Source organism: Cornus florida, unplaced genomic scaffold (genome assembly GCF_030987335.1).
Source record: "Cornus florida cultivar Cherokee Brave unplaced genomic scaffold, ASM3098733v1 CherokeeBrave_3.0.0_Hap2_Chr11, whole genome shotgun sequence".
NCBI classification, from domain to species: Eukaryota; Viridiplantae; Streptophyta; class Magnoliopsida; order Cornales; family Cornaceae; genus Cornus; species Cornus florida.
In genome coordinates this window covers 99,331,545-99,356,671 of record NW_026775581.1, presented here as the reverse complement: position 1 = coordinate 99,356,671, position 25,127 = coordinate 99,331,545, and the positions used below count along the sequence as shown (strand labels likewise).

Genomic DNA, 25,127 nt, shown 5'->3' with positions numbered 1-25,127 from the left:
CTAATCGCTTTAAAGTTGAATTTTACTCTATTTTATTTTAAAATAAATTCATTCATCATGGCCCTATTTGGTAATTATTTTTGTTTCATGCTTTTTACTTTGAACAGTATATCATTGCGAAGCAAAACAGGAAAGTGTGTCTGATAAAGTTTGCTACGATTTGAATAGTACTAAAATGTCTCCAAGTGTTTCCGATTGCTTCTACACTATAGCATGAATAAAATTAAAATAAAACAACAACAACGACAACTCTTAAATGACCTTTTTAATGGTTATTTTATTTTTCAAACTTGTAACATTTTTTTATAAAATATAACATACTTTGGATTACTATTTGACTTTAAAGCATTACTTCTGTTTTGGATCGAAATAAAAACACAGAGCAAAATCAGTTGTCAAACAGTTTCTCTACTATTCGATCAAAGGCAAGCACTGAGTGAATGTAACTAATAAGATCTCCTTTGATTATATATCTCCCTCTCTCCTTTTTGTGAAAATTGATGATTTTTTCTGATTTTTTGGTGCTTTTATGATTAATTATATGATAACTAGTAATAATCAATTAGTACTTAGGCTAGCATATAAAAAATGAGGAATTGATTATTTACGCGAGGCTCTATTTCAAGAGATAAATTAAATTTTACAGTCGTCATTAAATATACAAAAATTCTTCTTTTAATTTATAACAAATAAGTGGATATCAAACTTCAAAGTGAGCTGTTCAACAGCTTGGCCTACTAAAGGAAGAGAGCATAGCATTTAGGGTGATAATCAACACACGTATTTAATTATTAAAATCGCTATTCTTAATCGTAGAATCATTGGCTGCTATGACGTTAAATACCCAAAACGATTAGAATAGCACAAAATCGTTTATAAAGTAGAATCGGTGGAACTCCTTTCTTTGTTTCTTTGGGCTGATACAATAAATTGGTATTGGGTCTTTTTAATTAATAAGGAAGCCCAATCATTTTTGGGCCCAAAACAGAAAATAATATAAGGATGAAAAAAAAAACAGGGACTGCTGCTTCTTTTTGACGAGCAGCTTTGAGCCTTCTCACCGCTTCTTCGACATTCAGCGAACACACCAAGAACTTGCTCTTCGACAGTCGCGAACAGAGAGTCTCAGACACGGTCAATTGCGAAGACATCAAGCCTTCTCAAATTCAACTGGTTCGAAGTCCTCAATCCTCACTCCTCTAACCTTCTAAGTTTTCACTTCTCAGATTACTCAACAAAGTAACAAGCTCAAGGTTTTTTTGTTGGTTTTTTTTTCTGCTTCCATTCTATCTTCTGTGCAAATTTATTTATAGAGAAACTAATCAGGTAGCTGATATCACAGGATGTATTGTTTTGAGAATTATGTTTATAAAGTTTTGAATCTGATTTGGCTGAGGAGATTAAATAATGTGATTTGCAATAATTTATGTTTGGCGTTTTCAATTTCATATCGATTGAAATTTCAGAAGCAGTATTATATTTTTGTGTTGTGATTTGTTTCGAATCATAAACATATTAATAACTACTTGGTCCATACTCCATAGTCCACACGTGAGTCTGTGACTACTTGGTGATGATGATTTTGAGGAATTTGTTCAATTTTGAGGATTTTTGTTTTGTTTTCTTTTCTGTTCTGTTTATGTCTCAATTTTTTGTGTTTTGGCCTTATTCTTGCTATATTTTACAAACAATATTGTTTTAAAAAGTATTTTGAATTTTTTTTTACAAATTGGTAGAATCTTACGATTTACTATCTGATTCTATGAAATCCAAAATGATTCTACCGTAGAATCCCGATTTTAACAATCTTGGGTCACTATTTCAAGCCACAACTTAGAATTGGGTTTAAAAGAGCGAAAATGGAATTTATGGTTGTTGAATAATTTAAATATTAAAGTTATACCGTCTCTAACAACTTCAGCTTTTAGAGTGATGGTGGTTAACATAGTATCAAAGCCAAATGTCTCGAGTTCAAACCTCACCATTACCTTGAAAATTAAAATTGGAAAACACGTGTTGGACCAAAAGAAGTCCACACGTGAGGGGGCGTGTCAAAGGATTTAAATATTAAAGTTACACCATCTCTAACAACTTCAGCTTTTAGAGTAGATGGTAGTTAGCAATGGTTCTGAAAAATGATGAAAAAAAAAAAAATCTTATGTATTGAATCCAAATCTGCTCTTGTTTTGCTAATATGCTCTTTGAGTCTGAATTCAGCCTCCTTGACCATTGAAGGGGGTGCATACGTTTATAAATATATATTTTGCATATATGATGGCAGTGGAATAAATTTTCATGTAATTTGTTTTTGTTCTTGGCAGATGGCCTTTAGAGGACGAGGACGAGGACGTGGATTTGGGGGTGGAGGATTTCACAGCGCTAAGCAAGAGCCATTTGTACTCTTTCCGGTAATTAACTACCCGTGTCATGTGATGGACACATACATGTACTCGTATGTATATATTACGAACATACTCTTTATTACAATTGGTCTTTTAGTATCATCAAGTTAGATGAGACTATGATTCTAAAATCATGAATAATGTTTCTTAGGTATGATAAATGGCTTGTTTTATTTTATGAAATTAAATATGGAAAGTTTAACTTCAAGACCCTTAAGCCCCAACTACCTTCTTCTTTTCTTGTTATTTAGCTCTATCAAAGTGCCATATATATTCCTTTAAATTGCAGGCCCTCTTCTTTACTCTTCCTATATTAATATCGACCCCCAGTCATGTTGCCCTTGTTCTTGTTGTCTGAATGAAATTCAACTATATTTGGATTCTAACTGGTAATGAACTCAATTATGTAAGGCACTCAAATAGGGATATTGATATTGATACTTGATCCCACACTCCCTCTTGCTTTCCTCCTTCCCTATCAAGTGATCTACCCTTTTAATCCCTTTCTTACACTTGTGGTTATAGTAATACCAAGTGATTTATGAAAACATGGAAAGGTGCTGTTGGGCAGATCAAAATCAAAGAAAAAATGCTGTGTAAAATGTCTTTAAAAAAATAAAAATAAAAAACTGCCTTGTTTCTGTTGAATGGATTAGACATGGGAATTCTCAAACTTTTTGCTTGATCTTTGTTGCCAGATAGTTAATTAGGTTAATCCATCTTTTGTCCATAAAACTAAGTGTTCATAGATATAATGGTACGCAATTGATTAAGTGACTTAGCTGGATCAGATTACTTCAGTCAATACAAGTAATTGAGATAAGTCTTGGAGGATGGCGATTTATTCTTGTTCATACATGCTTACATCTTGAGTGATCTCTATAGTTTTTTTTTTATTAACTTAATGTTGTCAAAATTTTCCCTTCAACTTATTGTTATATGAATTCGTACTCAATTGCAGGACATTGAAAACTTCCCTGATGCCAAAAGTGTGACTGAAGAAACTACTTTAGTTGTTTTGAATTCAAGGTTGCAGAAATTTTGGAATTCTTCTCCTTATTATATCAAAGACAAAGATCAAGGAGGTAAACATTCAATAGTTCAAAATATTTATTTAGGAAAAAGAGAATACAAATAAGGATAGTAGGTACCTCATAAATAGAAGATGATTCAGCTTCTGATAGGATGAATTTGCATTTGTTTGTCTCATATTATTATTTTTTTGATAAGTAAATGATTTGTAATTAGTTTGTCTCATATTATTGGTAGTCAGAAGATGACATGATGAATTATTCTAGAATATTTATTTGCTGAGGATTGATGTGTAAGGAATATTTATTTTCTTATTAGCGGATGGGCTTTGGCTAGAGTTATTTTTACAAGTGGTTAGAAAAAGTTTAGGCTCTGACTTGCATGTATTGATATTTGCATAGCATGAAGATATGAAGAACAATTACATGTGAGGAAAATCAAGCAAGGCTCCTTGAATTATCCTGCATTTGCGAATAACCTCCCTAAACTAAAAAAATAAGTAAATAATAATTTACTATAAAAGATTGCAAATGATCCTTCTTCCATCATTTAGCTGTTAGAATAGTGATCCTTGTTCCATCATTCTTTTGCCTTTTGTGGATAGCTTGAGGCTATAGTTTTTGTGCAGTTGTTTTGGTCTGCGCCAACCCCCGCACCAAAAAAAAAATTTGTTCACGATTAAGTTTCGTATCTGTCTCCAAAAAATAAATCCCTTTTTATATTTTTTGTTCAAGAGTAATTTAGTCTGAGGAAATGGACATATTGGTCAAAATATAACATTAATATGTCATGTGAGGCACAGATGATCTCTTTTTGATCCATTTCCTAGAGGCAACTAAACAACATTGGGTAATCTACAATTTTTTTACAAAAGTATGGGGGTTGATTTGCCAAATTAATAGTTTAGGAGGTTTATTTGCAAATCTGATTAAGTTCAAGAGGGTTTTTTTGCATTTTGCCCTTGTTTCTATTTGCACCCTCAAAAAATGAAACTTGGGTTTGCTTTTGATTATTTTCTGTCTTAGTTTTAAATAAGGAAAAAACTTCACGTTAGATGCAATTTAACAGTATTAAGGTAGAATTGTAGAAATGATATAAGTGCGTACCGGCATACATATTTAGGAGGTAGTGATTATATATCTAACAACTTGCAGCCACTTTTTCAGTTATTAATTTCCTCCCTCTACTTCAGATATGGTCAAAATAGTTAGTTGAGAATTATTATATAAGATTCTCATTAGGCACTCCATGCTCTGAAATTTCTACCAGCCAAATGTAAGGAGCAAATTCATTGCATTTCAGTTCAATAACAACATGCATGGCTTTACTTCTGTTATTAAAGAAAAAGGTACACCATTTTTGATTGATTGCATAACTACACCAGAAAATTGCTTCCCTGAAATTTCTATATTTTTAAGTTTTTTTACTGGAAAATTGTCTGTATTTTTTATGTTTCATCTCACATATTCATGATTTCAATTCGCATGGCATTTTTTTGTTTTGGTAGGTTAACATAATAACATTGCATCTTTTGAGCAATTAGTTGTAGTGAACCATTCTGTTAATCCATGCAGCCAACTACTTATCAATTATAAACAACAACAACAATAATAATAATAATAATAATATTATTATTAATATTATTATTATTATTATTATTAATAAAAGAAAAAAACATTGCCTCTAATTATTGTTGCAGATAAAAATGTGGATATTTCTGTATGTAGTCCATTTGTTTAATTTTTTTCATTTGTCCTTGAATTTCCTGTTTGCAATAGTGTCCTGTTCAGTTCCGTCTTGCTGCTGTTATAGTTTAATTTTTAAAATTAGTGCATAATTCTATTTGATTTTAGTATCTCCATCTCATTAACATTCCAAATGTGGTGTCACAGAAAATGCAATATCCAAGCTTTCACAGTTCATGAAGATGAGTTTCAAATATGTTCCTGCTGAACTAGCTAAAGGTTTGCCACTTACAAAAATTTGGAATAATGATTTAAGATTTTCTTTCACATGATTTCAGCGCCGTTACACCAGTGGACACTACTTTAATGATGTAATAAAATTTCAGGTTCGAAACAGGAGAAACAAGGCAAAGAAAAAGTGCGATGGAAACCAGATTCAGGTCTGCTAAAATAGGATGCATTGATTCCATTTCTCTGCTTGTCTCTTTTCCAACACTTTTTCTACATTCAACCCTATTTCTTTTGCTATCTTGATTGGAGATTTGTCAGTATTTATGAAAGCCAGATCCATTTTTTAAATTTTATTTCTAGTGTAGAAATTCACTAAATTGTTTAGATTTTGATGATATTCAACTTTTGCATTTCTACCATCCTCTTGAGATTGTTTTTGACAGTACTATTTGGCTATCCATATTATCAAGCCTGTCTCATTTCTCCGTTTGTTTTGAATTACATTAATAAATTTAGAGATATCTATTGTGCAACTAGGTTGTTCTATCTAACCTTTACAAGCTTCTATGTTCACTCACTATGTAGATGTGTCTACTTATGTGATTCAAGCTATGCTGCTAGGAAAAACTGATGATATATAAAAGGGGACTAGGGGGCAAACTAACCAGCTACTTTATTGAATGAAGGTAATCAAATATTTAGAAACCAGTCCAACACAATCAGGGTGTTGTAAATGTTAGATGACCAGAAAATTTTGTGAAGAGCCAATAGAGGATAACGATTATCCAGTTTACCCCTTAAATAGGAGAATTTCTTTATCTTTTGATTGTTCCTGTTGTACGTATCACACATTGTCAAACGCAAGGAAGGGCTATAGCTGGGCTTCGTAACAGATGTACTTTGTTTGGGCTTTGATTTTGTCTTAATGGACTCGCACATTTTCGCAAAAGAGTGTGCCTTAATTTCTGTAGCAAAACTGATCTAGAGAAGCCTGAGAAGGGGACAATTGACAAAGTAACCTGTATTACTTTATAATTCTTTAGACGGAGGTCAATCTAGCATTCAGATATACTGGTGCAACACAATCAGGGTGTTGAAATGTTAGGTTCCCAGAAATTTTTTATGAAGAGCCAATAGAGGATAATAATTTATCCACCCATACCCATTAAGTAGGAAATTTTCTTTATCATTTGATTGTTCCAGTTTCACATATCACGTTGTCAAATGGTATGGAGAGCTACGGTTGTGCTTTATAATGGATGTGCTTCTTTGGGCTTTGATTTTGTCAATATCGACTCTCTGATCATTTTAACACTCAGTAAAAGAGTAGCTACACCTTCCATCCTTGTTTGACCTCAATCTTAAATTATTACTCCCTCTGTCCCAAAAAATATGTCCCTTTTGGGAACCTAACTTTTTAAGAGTGTAGTTTTTAATATTTATTTTTCCCTGAATGGGATTTTTTTTTTTTTTTATATATAAAGCAAAATAGTACAATTACAACAGAAGGTATAAAAACCTCCAACACAAACCAAGAAATGGAAAATATCCATTTGCAAAGAAAAACAAACCAAACCTAAGAAAAAAATAACAAAAAAACCAAAAATATGGTTCTCTGAAGTAGAATGAGCATATGGTCCAGTACACTGCAATCTGCAATCTTAGCACATTGCATCAACAATCAACCAGATCAGAAAAATCTTTCTCATTAAAAAATGAGAAGGAAGTCTTCTAATCTGAGTTTGAGATGTGACAAAACCTCCCATATAATCGACTGAGCAGCCTGAGTAGCTTGAGTTTGAACTCCATTATGCAAAGCCTCATTTCTAATAACCCAAATTTTCCAAATAGCAGTTGAAAAAACTGAGCTCAACACTTTTGATTTGGTAGAATCAGTAGTGGTCTGCTGTCCAAACCATTCCACCACTTGCATCAGAGAAATACAATGTGGATTATCAATGTGAAGAAGGGAAAAAATCTCATGCCAAACCTGTTGAGCATAGATGCAAGTACAGAAAAGATGATCATTGGAGTCCACATTCCTCATACAGTTGTGACATATAGCAGTAATAGTGATGCCTCGTTTTTGCAAATTAATCAAGGATAATTTATTATTATTATTATAGTGGTTAGGGATGACAATGGGGCGGTTTGGATTCCCCATCCCCGTTTAATTTTTCCACCCCCATAACGGCCCAAAAACCCGCCGCGTTTTTCATAACAGCCCCCATCCCCATCCCCATTTCGGTTCCCCCCCACCCCCACGGGGCCCTGCCAGGGTGGAGATTTTTGTCATCCCTACTCGCAGCTCTCTATTTTTTTCACAAGACTTAAGACATGAAACGAAATGAGGGCTAGGGTTTCCTCCTGTGTGTGTATATACTTAACCTATTTTAATTATATATCATAGTATGTAATGGTAATTTAATAAATTTATAGTATATTCGGGGCGGGGCGGGCAGGCCTCCGCCGGGGTGGGGATTTTTGTCATTCCTAATTGTGGTAGTTAATAAATTTTCAAATATACCCTTTATGGTCCCGCATAACTTGAATTGCTTTTATAACTTCAAGACAATGAGAGTTAATTTGGAATATTAAAAAAAAAAATAGTGCATTGGATTTTAAATTGGGACAATTATTTTGGGACAGCCAAAAATGGAAAGGTGGACATTTTTTGTGGGATGGAGGGAGTATTACATATTTTTTAATATCTTCATGACTGTGTGAACTTAATTATGCTCAATAATAAGTCACTTTATTTCCTACAGCATTTAAATGATCCATTCCCGTTGTCCTCAAAAATATTTATTTGAACTTCTAGTACGTCAATTTCCAAGTTTTAAAAATAATGTACGATTTATTTGGAGTCTCACCTCACCATAAGGTGAAGGTTGATGATGCTTTTCTTTCTCCCAGAATTAAGGCCCTCTTTATGCGGTTGCAATTCTGCCATATAACATAATGCCACTAATTAATTCATCAAACTAATAAAGATGTTTCTATGACAGATGCGCAGAAATTAGATCTCTTTGAGAAGCTTGAAAAGAAGCATCAGGTATTGATTTATAGCTTAATTACTATTCTACTCTCTTCTCTATTCATTGGAACAATAGATAAGAAACACGGTAAACAAAGTTTCTTTATGTTTTCCTTTTCTCTGCTTGCCGTCTGGGTTGATTTCTTGATTTTTTTCTGAGATTTCTTCATTTTGGTATATTTTTATGATGTTGTTTACTTGAAATGCTGGCCCTTTTATGAGATTTCTTCATTTTGATATATTTGTTATGTTGTTGATTACTTGAAATTCCTAGGGCCAAGATGAGAAAGGTGGAAAGGAGAAGAAAGAAGATGAAAACGAGGAAGAAGATGATGAAAGAATGGAAGAGGAGGATGAAGAATTTAGCGATGATGGTGATTATAATCAGGTTTCTATGGGAAACTTTGACTCGTATATTTCTATTAGGATTTCAGTCTACTTCCGACAGCTTTGTTACCTGCTGAGTGCTGATACCCCTGCATTTGTTTTCCTGAAGGGCACCTTATTTTTCATTTCAAATTTTTATGCTTGAGTAAGGGGTTGTAGTTCGTTAAGACTTTTCTTAGTAGTTTTGCTGTATGGTAAGAATATAAGGACATTCAGTTAGAGGGTTTGAATTATCCTGTAGAGTTGATTGATTCTTTGAAGACACTATAAAACTGTCCTTGGAAAACAATTATTGAAGCATATACGAAACAAGCATAACTGTGCATTCTTCTTCTTCTTCTTGTTGGAAGTAGATCAACTTCTGTAACAAAACCGGTTGCATGGAGTTGGACTTTCCCTTAAATTAAGTAAAGCATGAACTCTGAAGTTGACACTGCCTAAATTGAGGCAGTCATTACGAATCATGTAGCGAATGGCTTACAATTACATGGATGTTGTGTGCGAGTCAGGCTAATATAGATGTGTTAATTGAGATTTTGATTTACTTAAAGAAGGATTATTGCTTAGCTTGAAATATATATGATTTAAGTGATTCATTGAGATTCGATATTTACTGTACCTTTTATTTGGATAAAATTCATGTTTTGGTCGTAGGAGAGATCCTTTCATGATATAAGCTGGATTTAGGAGCTTGTTTGGAGAATTATGAAAAAGTTTGTTGCATATTTGTGTGGCACATCATGTTTCTTCAAATTATCCTAAATCTATAATCCTATATTCCTCCACAAATGTAGTCCATAAAAATGTGGACATATTTCTCTGTTGATTTGTGTGGCACATAATGTTCAATCAAATTATCCTAACTCTATAATCCTATATTCTTCCACAAATGTAGTCCAGAAAAATGTGGATATATATCTCTGTTGAAAGTAACTTGTAATTGAAGCTTTGAACAATCTTTCAGAACATTGATTTTGATGACGATGAAGATGACTTCAACATGGATGATAATGATGGTGGTATGCACCTTGTCTTCGCCATAACTTCATATATTCAACTTTAAGTTGGGGTTTCTCTTGTAGTTGAATGGAGTATTTCCAAGTTTTATGATTCATATGTTCTGGTCTAGTACTCTCCACTCTCTCATCTGACGCTAATTAATTTGCAATGTTGCAGATGAACCAATGTACTAAATGCTACTACAGGAACTGTTTTCTGTCTTCCCTCAACTTGACAAGTAAGAAGAAACGGAGGCACTCCTTTTCCCAAATCAAATCAGTAAGCTTGCTAAGACAACAACAGGCAGAGACCCTTGTATTTCTTTTTCTTAATTGATTAGGTAAAGAATCAAACTTCTAATCCTAACATTCCCTTTTCGATGCCATGGTAGCTCTTTTACTGCGTTACAACGGTTTCGACAACGATGATAAGATCATATGTTGGTGATTACTTTGTTGATTTGACAGGAAGGATCTTAGGTTTTCTTCGTAATGCAAAATAGGGGAATTATAATGTGGGATGCTGGAACTCAGTTAATTGTTTATGCTGTCGGGAGAGTTGGTCAAATTTATCTCATTTAAATGTTTGGTTATCTTGTACGGATTTCAAGCTTCCAACGAACAACGATTAAATCTATTATGGTAGGTTTTGTTCTGCTAGGCCTCAGTGTATATTATAATTGCAGCTGAAGTTATTTTTTTGCAATATGGCAGTCATAATAATGTTTACCATTACATTTTTGTTTCTCAGCAGAACAGCAGTCGCGGGAGCCTCGTGCGCTGGGCTGCCCTTGTACAATTTCTGGATATATACTATTGTTAGATGTTATTGTTTGTAGGTAAGAGGAGATAAAATTTGGAAATTTAGAGATGGCAAGCGGAAGACTTGGACCCAAACTTTCATTTGGTGGGATACCACTTAGGCTAAGCTTTGATATATCTTTGAAAAGAAGCATCATGCCATCATATGCTATGACCTAGTGAAGTTCTAAAAGTTTTACTTTACAGTCTTTCAACTGACCTTGAGAGATTTATATAATCTTTAAGGAGAACATTTTAAACTAATTGGCAACTTGTATTTCAAATATATAAGGAGTCAAATTAATGTTATTGTTACGTCAAATTCAATGTGAATTCTAAATGAGATCTCTTGAAGAACTATCTTGTTTGTCCATTTTTATCTCGGATTTCACACTAGTCATACTTGATAAATTAGGTGCCTTGATTACTCAATTGAGTGTTTAATTCATAATGGATTAAGTGTTTTTTTAATTTGATAATGCATTTTGAATATTATTGAAAACAAACAATAAGTACCGCTTAAAATGGGGTAAAATTTTAAGTGATATGGATATCACTTATCACTAAATGGTGAACACTGAAAATTAAAAGAACAAAAAGTATTTACTACCTCTGTCTCATTATAAATGACGCCTTAATAATTATTTAAAAATTTCAATACTTAAAATTTAACTTTTTAAATTCTTAGTATTTTCAATTTTATCAAATAACATCTTAGTCTTATGCCACAGGTAGATTATTATGTGCAGTTATTGCGTAAGTATAAATTTTAAAGTAACATGAAAATCACTTATAACACAATGTTAAAAACATATCAAAAAAAAAATTAATTATCAATTAAAAATTTTTATATTTAAAATTTAACTTTTAAAATTCTTAATACTTAATTTTCAATTTTCTGAAGTAAAAATGACCAAAATAATAATGCCACGAAATATTCAAAGGTTTTAAGTAATTATATTACACTACTATAAGGTTTAAACTGAAAGACGTTATAGTATAATAAAGATGTTAGGAGAGTTGGACCAACCTCATTTAGTCATTTGTATGCTTTAAGATTAGAACCATTAATTATACACCAAGTGTACGACCCACACATGAACAAGTTATAGATCACAAATGGTACAACATCACGTGAGACCCAGCTCTAGTGGGAACCACTTAGTCATGTGTGGGTCCTACACTTAGTGGGTCCAGTGCTGACTTGTCATTCAAATATGAATGTCACTTCCATCAATCAACGGCTGACGTGTCGCTTGGGACTCAAGTGTCACGTAATTGTATCAGAATTTTCCAGACTTCTACTATTTATGTCTTCCTCAGAGTCGCACAGACAATCGTTGTAATCCGAAGAAGATCGATAAAAAAGATAAGAAGAAAAGAAATCAGTGATAGAAGAAGAAGAAAAACAGAGTGGGAATTGAAAATGTCGTGGCAAACATATGTGGACGATCACCTGATGTGCGACATCGACGGTAACCACCTTACCGCCGCTGCAATCCTCGGCCTCGACGGCACCGTCTGGGCTCAGAGTGCTTCGTTCCCTAAGGTTTTCTGTCTCTCTCTATATATATCTTATTGTTGTGCTGTAAATGTATTTATCTTTACCGATCCGTTAATATATAATGTTAGGTGATTATTGTATTTAGTCGGTTAATGGATGTGATTTGTCTTGTAATTAATTAGTTGTTTCTCTCTCTTCAAATTTAATTATTTATGATCTTAGGTTATAATTGTTTTTCTACGAATCTGTAGTTGCGGAATGTTTACTGTGTATTGATCAATCTGTTTGTTCCATTGTTAGATTAGATCTGTATACTTTTTAGTGATTCTCCTTCCATTTAGTCGAGTTATAATTTCTTTTTCTCTTTTTTTTTTTTCAAATATATATATATATATATATATTCTTTTCTATTGTATTATATAATCTGAGATTGATGTCAGAGGAGATTCAGATTGCAGAGTTAGGAGAGAAAAGATAAATGTTCTGTATGAGATTGGCAAATTTGGCAATATGGTTGCTCTCAGTTAACCTCACATGTGGGGATTTCAGAAGAGTGTTTTTCTGTTCTGCATTTTTTATTTTTTATTTTTTTAATGAATTATTTTCTAATTTCCCCTTTCATTGCAATATGCATTTTGTAAGTCTGGAGATTTGATTTTCCTGCATGTTGATTTTGTCTGTTGTGTGATTATTAACCATGAAGAGAATTTTCCTGCTTATTTGCAGTTCAAGCCCGAAGAGATCACTGGCATCAACAAAGATTTTGATGAACCTGGCTTTCTTGCTCCTACTGGTCTACACCTTGGCGGCACAAAGTACATGGTAATCCAAGGAGAGCCTGGCGCTGTGATTCGTGGAAAGAAGGTATCTCATTTTTCTCATTTAAGCCTTTCTTTTCCTGCTAGGCAAACAAAATAATTAATGGTTCTAATGTTATTACCTTCTCTCAAAAAATTTTATACAATCTAGATTATGGATTATGCTTCCATTCCTTAAAAGATTCACATATTTATCTGATGCCATAAGCTTAAAAAGTAGTTTCAATGTAGTCTCATCGTAAATACAAGCCTTTTGCGGTAGCTCTTTATATTTTTTCCTTTAATTATGTTTTGAAAGATGTGAGAAGCAAACTCTTAGTTGTATGCTTTCATGATCACTTCACTTTATTTACTTTTAAAATCTCAAAAGTATCCATATTTTCATTTATTTGGGATCAACTTGTTTTCTTGTCCAGCATATATTATGGAATACCTGGCATGCCATTGGAAGCACAATAATAAGCCTCCATGGACCCACATGAGACACCATCTGGCCATCTCTTAGAGAACACAATGATTGATTGTTTGCTATTTGCCAGTACACAATTACACAGGCTTGCCGGCTTGGTTGCTTTTACTTTTGCTTTTCCTTAAATCTTATAATTAAAGCATTCCTATTGATTAGATTCATTAGACTTCTCTTCTGCTGCAGCATTACGCCAATCATGATATTTTCCCTGTTGATTAGACTTCTCTTCTGCAGCATTCCGCCAATCATGATATTTTCCCTATTGATTAGACTTCTCTTCTGTAGCGTTCCGCCAATCACGATTTTTTACAAGTAGACTCATAGACCCAAGCATACCCTGGCTGCATTTCATTTTTTTCGCTTCCATGATGATACTAGACACAATCTATGCAAAGTGGCATGTCTAAGTAGTACAAGTTAAACCATTAGCCGAATTTGAATTCTGAAGTTCCTCGTCTATTCAATTTGCTAAAGCCCATTGACGTAGTATCAGCAGATGTGTGCCTTCATATTTTAAATTTATCAATGATTGATCCAGTTGTCCATTCAGTATGAATAAAGAATCAATTTGTAATACATTATTTCTGATAATATTGAATTCCCAAGTTAGCTGCTGTTTGACAAAACTGAAATTAAGCTCTGAAAACTTTGAAGTGCTGAATTTACAAATTTGAAAACTTTTTTTTTTTTTTTTTTCCTAGTTGGTACTCACACACACATGTCTCTTGTGAGACTTGAATCCCTGATCTCCCTTTGGGAAGTAAGAGGCTGATACTGCTAGGCCACTGGCCCATTGATACAAATTTGAAAACTTGTTTGCTACAGTCTGTTTTTATTATTAAATTGTTTAAAAAATACCAAAAACTGATCTCTAAAAAAAAAAAAAAAAAATTTTTCTTAATTGATCTCTAAAAAATTAAAAATAGCAATTTAAAATTTTAATCTCAAGATCCTGTAATAATTTATTTTTACATGCAATCCATAACGTGTCACTCGAAGCCTAAACTCACATTCTCATTCAAGATCAGGTTTGATGTTGTCTTTGACATTATTTTTGTACAACTTAATTTATCTCAAACTTGAATTCGAATTCTCAAGTTTGTTTGTTTAAAAAAAAAAATTCTTTAAATAATTGCACCAAGAAATGAACCCTATAAAATATCATTTATATAAGATTAAAAATTAAATTGAGTCACTAAGAAGTTGTGACTTCTTTAATTTTCTTTTGGACTAAACTAAGAAAAAGAAAAAAATTGTCTTGGACTAAACATATTGCCAACATATTGCATACCTGACCAACCTTCTGATGAACCAACCTCCTCATATACAATACATGAACCAGACCGATAGGAGGAACCTTAAAACATCAAGTCTCAACTCTCAACTGCAGTCCTTTACTGGAGGTCCTCTCTTTCCAAGAACTCCACCATTAATACCACTATTGCATGTTGAATTTGATATCCTTAATTCAAATTCCATTCATTCTCACCATAAACATTTTTGTACAGATACATGTGCGTCTACATATATCTGTATTATAAACTATTACTCCTCTTGAATCTCTCCCTCAAAGTATCCCGCTTTAAAGATCTCTCTTCTCTATATCTTTCTATGCCTGAATCTAAGTGGGGTTTGAAGTGGTGGAGGAACTGGATCAGAAAAAAGAGGGACTCTAGTCGGAAGATATCTAATGAAACCGTTGTAATGATCTCCTTTTGTTAAACCCTGTTTTGGTTTTTAACCCTTTTATGACTTACATTCAAATGCATACACACACACACATATATGTATGTATATAAAAAATCAAGTATCTGTCATGGACCTATCCAGTTACTTCAAGATTATAATTTGTTTAAAGCTGATTTGAAGAAATGAGTGTTGATCAATCTAGTAAGATTGTTGAAGGTAGGTCTTCTAAATGGATATAAAGGTGGTCTTGCTGGTGTGTAACAAAGGTGATTATGAAATTACAAGGATTGCAGCTGTAAATGTAGGTGATAAACTGGAGGTTTGGTCTCTTCTTTGGCTGAAAGAAGCTAGTGCTGATGGTGGTTTGGGGGATTAGAGGAGAGGGTGGCTGTTGTAGAAGCTGGCACTGAGTTTCAATAGAAGGTGACCTTTGGGCCTTTGGTGGCTTTCAACACTGAAAATTTGGGAGCTCATTGCAGATGGTATATGGGAGTAGATGTCATTCGGATAATTTTTTAAAACTCTTACCACAGAGTGTCTTTGGTCCCTATTAAGTGATATTTAATTTTTTTTAAGTGATATTCTAAATGAGTTATAAAACACAATTAGAAAAACACTTATTCGGTTCAGTTATAAGTGATGAATTAGAGTTGAATAAGTAGCAGACATGAAGCAAAGTTCTTGTTCTTACACTTATAAGCTGCTGCGTGATTTATTTATTTCGCAGGGCTCTGGTGGTGTCACTATAAAAAAAACTGGTCAAGCTCTGATCTTTGGTATCTATGATGAGCCGATGACTCCAGGACAGTGTAACATGATTGTTGAGAGGATGGGAGATTATCTCGTTGATCAGGGCATGTAGATCTTTTCTCCAAGTCACAATTTCCTTTTATATTAAACCTGGGTTCTGGGCTTGCATTTTTTTCCTTCTACGGCTATGAACTTATGGGGGGAGTTGTTGCAAAAAATAACTCTGGCAACAGCAACAGTTGGTTTTATGGCATATTAATTGTGTATTTATCATTTTTATTGTTTTTTTTTTTGTTTTTTTGGTGCTGCAGTTGAGATATTTGAGTTTTGATTGTCCATGGATTTTCATCTATATATGATCAAATTATTGTGGTTGTTATTACTGTTGATTTCTTCTAGAACACATCTCTTGGGACATTAACTTGTTATTAGGACGCGTTTTTCATCGTCTTAAATGGTCCTTCAGGACAAATGTGGTCAGCAAATTGGGTTGCATAGAGAAATTGCTTGCGTTGTCGGCATGGCAAATGGGTTGGATAGAGAAATTGCTTTCGTTGTCGGTTGAAACCATTGTAAGTTGCATGTTTGGTAGCAAGAACAATACTTAGGTCTTAGGTCCTATGTTCATTGTTATGACTGATGAACACATACGGTTCAATTAGGGGAAAATTTAAAAATATAATTATGTATATTTTCAAATATGCTAATTTTTTTAATTTTAACTTTATCAAATTAATTACAAAATTATACAAAAATACTATTTATACTCTTTAATGATTCTAAATGCTCGTCTTTTTCTGAAAATTCCGGCGTGGTTCCAAGTCCATAAACTTCATTATTTTCGGTGATGAGGTATTTCCGGTGACCAGACTAAATGTAAGAAATTAAAAAAAAACACCCATTAAGCAAATATTTGAACTAAATTAGAATACCCATTATATAAATATATATTGTACTCATCTAATAGAAATCTAAACAACTAAAATATTGTACTCATCTAATAGAAATCTAAACAACTAAAAAAGAGAAACCTGAAAGAAAAAAAAAATCGCAAAATCTATCAATCACCCATTTCTTGCCTTCGGATTATAGGCTTTCATTTGGTTGATGCTTTTTTGAAAAACCTATTTTAAATTTAAACACAAAAATTAAAAAGAGCTTTTGAACAAGGAAACAATCTTTAGTTGTTTTGATGACCCAAAAGAAACGGAAAGCAGTGGTACACGGAAGTGATATAAAAATGGGTTGTGATCAAGAAAATTAGGGAGAGAAAATGGGTTTGAGAGAGAAGAAATAAGGAATAAGCCAAAAGGGGTTATAGACCTAGTTAATTTATGTGATTTTATTGGAAAGGAAGGAGGTGAGAAAGGAGTTGAAGATTTTGAATGGCCCATATTTTAAAGCTTGTTCGAACGATGATCACTTGAACTAGAGAATTTTAAAATTGACCCATGTTTTGTTTGTTGGAGCTCATCGCACGCGGACTTTTAAAAAAAGAGACAAGGGTATTTAGGACTATTAAAAAGTCTAAATAGTATTTTTGTATACTTTTGTAATTAGTTTGATAAAATTAACCGTCAAACTTAATAATTTTAAAAAATTAGCATATTTGAAAATATGCATAATTAAGTAGAATTTTTTTTGAATTTTTCAAATTACAAATTCAGAGGAGACGGAGGGGATCTAAGTATTATCTTTCTAGTAATTTGAAAATTCATGGTTGGGCAAAGCAAATTCCATGGATCGATGTCTCATTTGCCCAATATTAGGGCTTAATATATTAATTCATCAATTGAATAGGTTGCAATGATGGGTTTATTTGATTTGACATGTTTGGATTTTAAAGGGTATTGAAAATAAATAAGGCTTCAAATTTTTTTCAAAAATTTATTTTTGTGCTCTTTAATATTTGATTGTCATAAAATATTTTAACGATAAAAACGTACAAATGTAAGTCTAATAAATAAAAATTAAAAAGTAGACAAAATATTTTATTTATAATTAGCTCATTTTAAACAAGTAATGTGAATTTATTTTAAGTCTATTATTCTACAGTAATTTCTTTCTTTTTTATTTTTAATTTTTTAAATTCAAATTGGAAAAGATTTGAATTCCAAACAAAACAAGGGTATTGTGGGTAATAAGATGTCAAGGTTGCGAAGCCACAAAACCCTAATCCTCACAAGAGCTCCTCTATATATTTAGATATCTTCCTCCTCTTCGTTCTCTACCACGGCCTCCCTCTCTCAATCTCTCGTCTCTTCTTTTCTTTGTGTGCGCATAATTTCTTCAATTTATATAGTGCGTGTTGAGTGTGTTGATCTCTCTGTGCGTGTTGAGTGTGTGTTGATTATGTGTGTTGATTGTGTGTGTTGAGTGTGTTTATGTGTGGTGGTCTAATTTGTGTACTAAATTTATGGTTGAAGAAAGAAAGCAGGGATTGTGTGTATCGGCGTTGTGCTACTGAAGGTGCACAGTGTCCGAAAGAGTTCCCTGCGACATAGATCTGGGGAAGGTGGGCAGTTGTGTTTCATTCCTTCGATTGAAACTTTCAACAATCATCTTCTCCACATTTCTCTCTTATATGTTTTTTCTGTTCAATTTTTTATAATTTAATTTACGAAAGTAAAATTTTCAATATTTTTGTTGCAATATCTTAGCTTTTACTATTTTATAGTGTATAATGTGCGTTGGTTATATACTACTACCTCACTCCTAAAAAACGTTTATGAAAGTCACGGTTTCTTTAAAGTGGCTTTTTTTTTTTTTTTATGGGACGGGGAGAGTAATACATTAACAGCGTTTGAACTTGTAACATGTTCATAACAGCGTTTAAACTTCATCTTTTTTGGATGAATTTGATTTTGATCCAATTCAGACTTCGATGTGAATTGAAAAATTCTATGATAATTCGAATTTGAGAGTAATGATATTCAAATATAAATTGAAGTGGTAGATTGGAATTGGATTGAGATAATGGCTGGATTTGGAATTAAAAAATTAATTAATTAATTAACATTTTTGAACTAAATTATTTCTTTTAATTTTAAATTGGAGGCTGTTCGGCCGGCAGGAGAGAATTGTAAATTAATCCAAAGCAATTTCTGTAACATGTTCATAATCGGAGGCCGTTTGGAACTGCTTTTTAACAGTTTAAAAATATTTTTATTTCAAAAAATTGTTAAAATAGCTCAGTAATTGAAAAATGAAGTTTGAATTTGGTATTTTTAAAACTATAAGATTAGCCATGCAAAACAATAGGGATCAGCGAGTCAATTGTTGAATTAAAAGTATTATTGAAAAAAAAAAAAAAAAAAAAAAATCCAAGAAACAATTTACTGAATTTAGTGACCAATACCAATTCAATAAATAGCTATTAAGTCAGTCAAAATCAAAGCATAATTAGGAAAAAAGTCCCGATATTGGATCAATTTGGCGTAAGCTGGGAGGCACTCGCCGCACGGATCAAGATCTATCAAATTGCAAGTTCTTCTAATGGAGTAAATGAATATAAAAATTATGGACGGTTAAAATTTTATATTTTATTTATATACAAATTCTTTATATATATACAAAGTTTTGTCAACAATCCTCTTCCGAATTTGTCAACAACCATCTGAAATTGTTTCCTCCTCTCTGTTTGTCAGCAACCCATCCGAAATTGAAAATATTGACTACTTTACTTTCTTCTTTTCCAAAATAAACATATTTTGATTTGTTATTTTATTCCAAATTAACATATCAATGAAGAACTTAGACTATCCAAGTTTTATATTTTATTTCCAAACAAATCGTGTACTTTTTTTTTTTTGAAGAAATCAATGGCTAAAAGGGAAAAAAATAATTAATAATAAGGAAGGGAGATAAGTGGATGATACCAGAAAAAGGAAATTAATGGTATGTTTATTTGTTTAGTTTACGAGTAAATTGTTTAGGTTTAATCTTAGATAAGTGGAGGATACTCAGAAAAAGGAAATTAATCATCTGTTTATTTGTTTGGTTTGGATTTAATCTCAGATACAAAGATTTGGAGAACAATTTCAAATATGTTCGAGAATAAAACTAGTTCAAATTATAATCTACTAAATGGTAAGTAATTTATTTCATGCTACGTTATACAAACAAACCTAACAAAATCCCAAGTAGTATGTAGTTTGTTTCATGCTTATGTTATAAGTACAATCCTAACAAAATCCTACTGAAGAAAGTAATAGGAGTACGTAATTGAGTAGAAGAAGAATCCGAAACAAACAAGAAGAGATAGAGAGGGGAACACCAACACAGGAATTATCAATCAATGAACCAACAATTTTTAAACAAAGTGGAAAAAATTGACTTTTATGACATGTAAATAACAAGAATTTAGAATTAGCCAACAACACAAAGGGAACAAATTTGATGATAATCAAATAAATTTTACTGAAACCCCCAAAATAAATATAGAGATTAAGTAAGGAGAGGAAGACGAGCAGTCCCAAAATAAAATATCAAAGACCATTTATACTGATTCTACCTTCTCTATTAAAATAACTTATACCATATTTTGGAATTAATATTTAAAAGTTTATATATATATATAGAATACAATTTAAAGAGGGATGGTAAAAAATTAGTTATCGTTATTTTTAATTGACGTAACATTTTCACTGTCAGTTATTGTTTCAAAATAAAAATAGTTAATTATTGTAGTCCTTGTCACGACTCTTTCAACACCACTCTAAACAACTTGTGCTGCATCTCTCCTTATATATATATATATATATATATATATATAATAACAAAAAAAATGAAAGAATAGTAAATTAAATGGATAATTTCATTGACACCCCCTCAGATTTGGTCAAATATCACTCTTAAATATCTTTCAAAAATAACTATCATTTACATTACAAACGTTTACTCTGTTTTTGACTCACACCCCAAAAGTTAATTGATAGATGTACCAAACCAGTTTTTACATGTAAAAAGACACTCTTATCCTTTGACTTTGGTTTGACCCACTAAATTGTTTCTTTAATGATTCAAATGACATATTTACCCTCATTTAACTTTAGTTTGACTAACTATATCATTTCTTTAAGTTCTCAAACGACATGTTTACCCTCATATTTATCTTTTTTTCTTTTATTCATTTCCTATTTTTATTGTTCATTGAAGAATACCATGTTCTCTTTTATTCATTTCATATTTTTATTGTTAATTGAAGAATACATGGTAGTGAGATGCTCACCAAGGGATTTTTTATTTTTTATTTTATTTTTTATTTTTTATCTTAGATTTTATTTATGTTTTGGCAATTTCGGCAGTCCACTTGAAACATTGTTTTTGAGAACAATAATTATTTATTCTTCATCCGTTGCAGAAACTGATTTATAAGGGAACAGGAGTGAAGACGAATTCGGAGAAACATAATAGGGTAAAGTGCATTAAACCCCCTTAAACTATTGGTCATTTACAATAAACCCCCATAAACTACAAAAAACCCCTCTGAACTATGATTTTGTTGCAATTTACCTCCTTGAACTCTTGGTCATTTGTAAGAAACCCCCCTGAAATACAAAAACCCCCCTGAACTATGATTTTGTTACAATTTACCCTCCTAAACTATGATTTTGTTGCAATTTACCCCCATGACATCAGCTTCCGGCACTGAAAATTTTGAAAGACCAGTTTATCCTTATAACACACTGCGTCGTTTTAACTTATACACTTCTTACATTTTTTTTTTTCTGCCAAAAAATGTTTTTCACCCAACACAACCCAAAACAGAGAGCTATAGAGAGAGATAAAAGAAACTAAAGAAATCCAAGGCTGGTAGGATGGCTCGGTCTCGGATGATGGCGGCTTGTGCGTGGAGGACTCGGCTGTGATGAGAGCTCAGTTGACTCAACCGTGAACTATGGAGTCGGCGGCGAGCTCAAGGGGGCTCGGTGATGAACTGTTGACGGTTGTGTGCTCGAAACACGTACGACGGTGTGCTCGGCTTCATCGTCCCTTTCAGTCAATCAATTCGCGCGGCCACAAGATCTCTTCGTTCTCTCTCTTCGATTGATTGATTATTCTCAGCAATCACATGCATTTTTATGTTTCTTAACTTAATTGCTGTAGTAAAATTTGTGGGTATATATAGAGAGAGAATGACTTAGGATTTTTTGGGAAGAACTGTACGAACAAAATGAAGAGGAAGAGAAACTGAAGTAGAGATTAGGAGGTGTTTGGGTGTAACAGTTGGAAGAAGGGTATTAAAGTCTTTTTATCTGTATAAGGGTGTTTTGGTCATTTAGTATAATATTTTGTGTCATGTGATAAGCACGCGCGCCGCCAATCGCCGGATGGGGTAAACTGCAAAAAAATATATAATTAAGGGGGGTTTCTTGCACATACCCCAATAGTTCAGGGGTTTTTTTTGCAACTTTTATAATTCAGGGAGTTTTTTGCACATATCCCGATAGTTCGGGGGGGTTTTTTTGTAACTTTTATAGTTCAGGAGGGTTTCTTGCACATACCCCAATAGTTCAGGGAGTTTAATGCACTTTACCCAACATAATATTACAAAGATCTTAATTGGGTAAAAATGTTGGTCTCACTATGGTGGATCGAGCTGTGATGGTCACCGGCGAGTCTTCCCCAATTTTTCACTGAATTTGGACACCCAATATAGCCAGGCCCCGAATATGCCGACCGAATCCTCGCCGTCATCGACGCACTCCTTACCGCCGAGAGTTGGTTCAACAACCAGGCATCGGAGACGAGCTAGAAGGCTTCGTCGGCGAAGACGAGCTTGTTCCTGTTAGGGTTCAAGAGGAGTGCGAATCGGCGGTACTGAGTGGCAATTATGAATGTCTTGCCGCGGATGAGGTCGCGGTTGGTGAGCTTATCGGCGATGAGAGCCACCGCTTAGCCTCTACTGTTGCTACTATTGAGGAGCTCCATTATGTTCTCTCTTTACTTTTTCTCTCTAACAAGGCTCCTTTCTTTTTTTTTTTGTTGCAAACTTTCGAAAAGAAAACAAAGTTTTTTTTTCTCATTTTCTTTTAGATTTGTATTGAAAAGGCCCATGATGGGGGCTCAAATCCCCTGCTGTGAGTTACCCTGCAGTCCCCTGCTGTGAGCTGATGAAAGGCCTTAGTTTGGCCACGTGTGCTTCAGTTTGTAATATGTCTGTGGGCTCCACTAAAATGGTGCAAAACGCATTATTCCGTTAAATCTGCCTTCCGTTAAACATCCATCTCTCGGCATCTCTGAAAAAGCCCAAAAGAGCCGGCTCTACAAATTAATTGAGCCGTCTCCAAAAAATTGGGTTGAGCCGTCTCCACATTTCTTCTTGAGCCGGCTGTCCATTATTTTTTTTTTCTTTTATTTTTATTTTTTTTTTGCTTGGCAAGGAGCCGGCTCTAAAAATTCTGAGAACCGGCTCCATATTTATTATGAGCCGGCTGCCAACTCAAAGAGCCGGCTCAACAACTTAGAGCCGGCTCCATTGAACTTCAAGAGCCGGCTCCATTAAATCCCAAGAGCTGTTAAATTTAGGTGTGAAATTAGTTTGGCAAAGGTGTGAAATTAGTTTGTTAGAACTGTGTGAATAACTTATTTTGATGGTAAAGGTGATCAGTGTCCCTACTTATTAAACTTCATAATGTATTTTTTCTCATAAATATGACATAATAACATGTGAAATGTGTAATTGCTGCATACATGAGAAGACAAAATATTTGGATAACACATTGGTATTTAATGAAGCCAACTCAGTTAAAAAAAACAATTATGGAAGATTTTACATTCATTAGAATGGTTATTGAAGATTATAGAAGAAAATCCTACAATTAACCAAGATTTTAAATACGCTAGAATGCTTAACTAATGTCAATTTCAAGTAAAAAAAATCGTAATTTACACTAACGGATGACAAATGAAAGAATTAAAAAATGTTAAATTTAAGTGTGAAATTAGTTTTGCAGAGGTGTGAAATTAGTTTTACAGAACTGTGTGAATAACTTATTTTGATGGTGAAGGTAATCAGTATCCCTACTTATTAAACTTCACAATGTATTTTTCTCATAAATGTGACATAATAACCTGTAAAATGTGTAATTGCCGCATACATGAGAAGACAAAATATTTGGATAACACATTGGTATCTAATGAAGCCAACTCAGTTAAAAAAAAACAATTATGGAAAATTTTACATTCACTACAATGGTTATTGAAGATTATAGAAGAAAATCCTACAATTAACCAAGATTTCAAATACGCTAGAATGCTTAACTAATGTCAATTTCAAGAAAAAAAAATTCATAATTTACACTAACGGATGACAAATGAAAGAATTAAAAAATGTTAAATTTAGGTGTGAAATTAGTTTTGCAGAGCTGTGTAAATAGTTTATTTTGATGGTGAAGGTGATCAGTGTCCCTACTTGTTAAACTTCACAATGTATTTTTTCTCAGAAATGTGACATAATAACCTGTGAAATGTGTAATTGCCGCATACATGAGAAGACAAAATATTTGGATAACACATTGGTATGTAATGAAGCCAACTCAGTTTTAAAAAAAAACAATTATGCAAGATTTTACATTCACTAGAATGGTTATTGAAGATTATAGAAGAAAATCCTACAATTATCGAAGATTTTAAATACGCTAGAATGCTTAACCAATGTCAATTTTAAGTAAAAAAAAAAAATCATAATTTACAGTAACAGATGACAAATGAAAGAATTAAAAAATGTTAAATTTAGGTGTGAAATTAATTTTGCAGAGGTGTGAAATTAGTTTTACAGAACTGTGTGAATAGCTTATTTTGATGGTGAATGTGATCAGTGTTCTTACTTATTAAACTTCACAATATTTTTTTCCTCATAAATATCACATAATAACCTGTGAAATGCGTAATTGCCGCATACATGAGAAGACAAAATATTTGGATAACACATTGGTACCTAATGAAGCCAACTCAGTTAAAAAAAAAATAATTATAGAAGATTTTACATTCACTAGAATGGTTATTGAAGATTATAGAAGAAAATCCTACAATTATCCAATATTTCAAATACACTATAATGCTTAACCAATGTCAATTTCAAGTAAATAAATATTATAATTTACACTAACGGATGACAAATGAAAGAATTAAAAAATGTTAAATTTAGGTGTGAAATTAGTTTTGCAGAGGTGTGAAATTAGTTTTGTAGAACTGTGTGAATAGCTTATTTTGATGGTGAAGGTGATCAGTGCCCCTACTTATTAAACTTCACAATGTATTTTTTTTCAAAAATGTGACATAATAACCTGTGAAATGTGTAATTGCCGCATACATGAGAAG

At 32.8% G+C, this 25,127-nt stretch overlaps 2 protein-coding genes and 1 non-coding gene across 6 annotated transcripts; all 3 read left to right on the top strand.

Annotated features, from left to right (window-relative positions):
* Positions 1-1,016: 1,016 nt before the first annotated feature.
* Positions 1,017-10,913, top strand: LOC132282409 (uncharacterized). Of its 4 annotated transcripts, none has more exons than XM_059784081.1 (11): positions 1,017-1,173; positions 2,322-2,408; positions 3,364-3,487; positions 5,327-5,398; positions 5,506-5,559; positions 8,359-8,405; positions 8,662-8,775; positions 9,739-9,793; positions 9,951-10,113; positions 10,241-10,414; positions 10,524-10,913. In XM_059784081.1, exons 2-9 carry the CDS (start codon positions 2,322-2,324, stop codon positions 9,965-9,967), a joined length of 570 nt encoding a protein of 189 aa, XP_059640064.1. In that variant the 5' UTR covers positions 1,017-1,173; the 3' UTR covers positions 9,968-10,113; positions 10,241-10,414; positions 10,524-10,913. The 4 variants fall into 4 exon arrangements, with proteins under 4 accessions (XP_059640064.1, XP_059640065.1, XP_059640066.1 ...); XM_059784082.1 differs by having other exon boundaries at positions 1,017-1,239; XM_059784083.1 differs by having other exon boundaries at positions 1,017-1,253; positions 10,527-10,913.
* A 916-nt stretch (positions 10,914-11,829) lies between these two features.
* Positions 11,830-16,185, top strand: LOC132282411 (profilin-3). The gene is made up of 3 exons (XM_059784084.1): positions 11,830-12,122; positions 12,804-12,941; positions 15,781-16,185. Exons 1-3 carry the CDS (start codon positions 12,000-12,002, stop codon positions 15,913-15,915), a joined length of 396 nt encoding a protein of 131 aa, XP_059640067.1. The 5' UTR covers positions 11,830-11,999; the 3' UTR covers positions 15,916-16,185.
* A 2,048-nt stretch (positions 16,186-18,233) lies between these two features.
* Positions 18,234-18,378, top strand: LOC132287611 (small nucleolar RNA snoR135). Its single transcript, XR_009473105.1, has one exon. It is a non-coding gene; the product is annotated as a small nucleolar RNA snoR135 (small nucleolar RNA).
* The last annotated feature ends 6,749 nt before the right edge of the window (positions 18,379-25,127 follow it).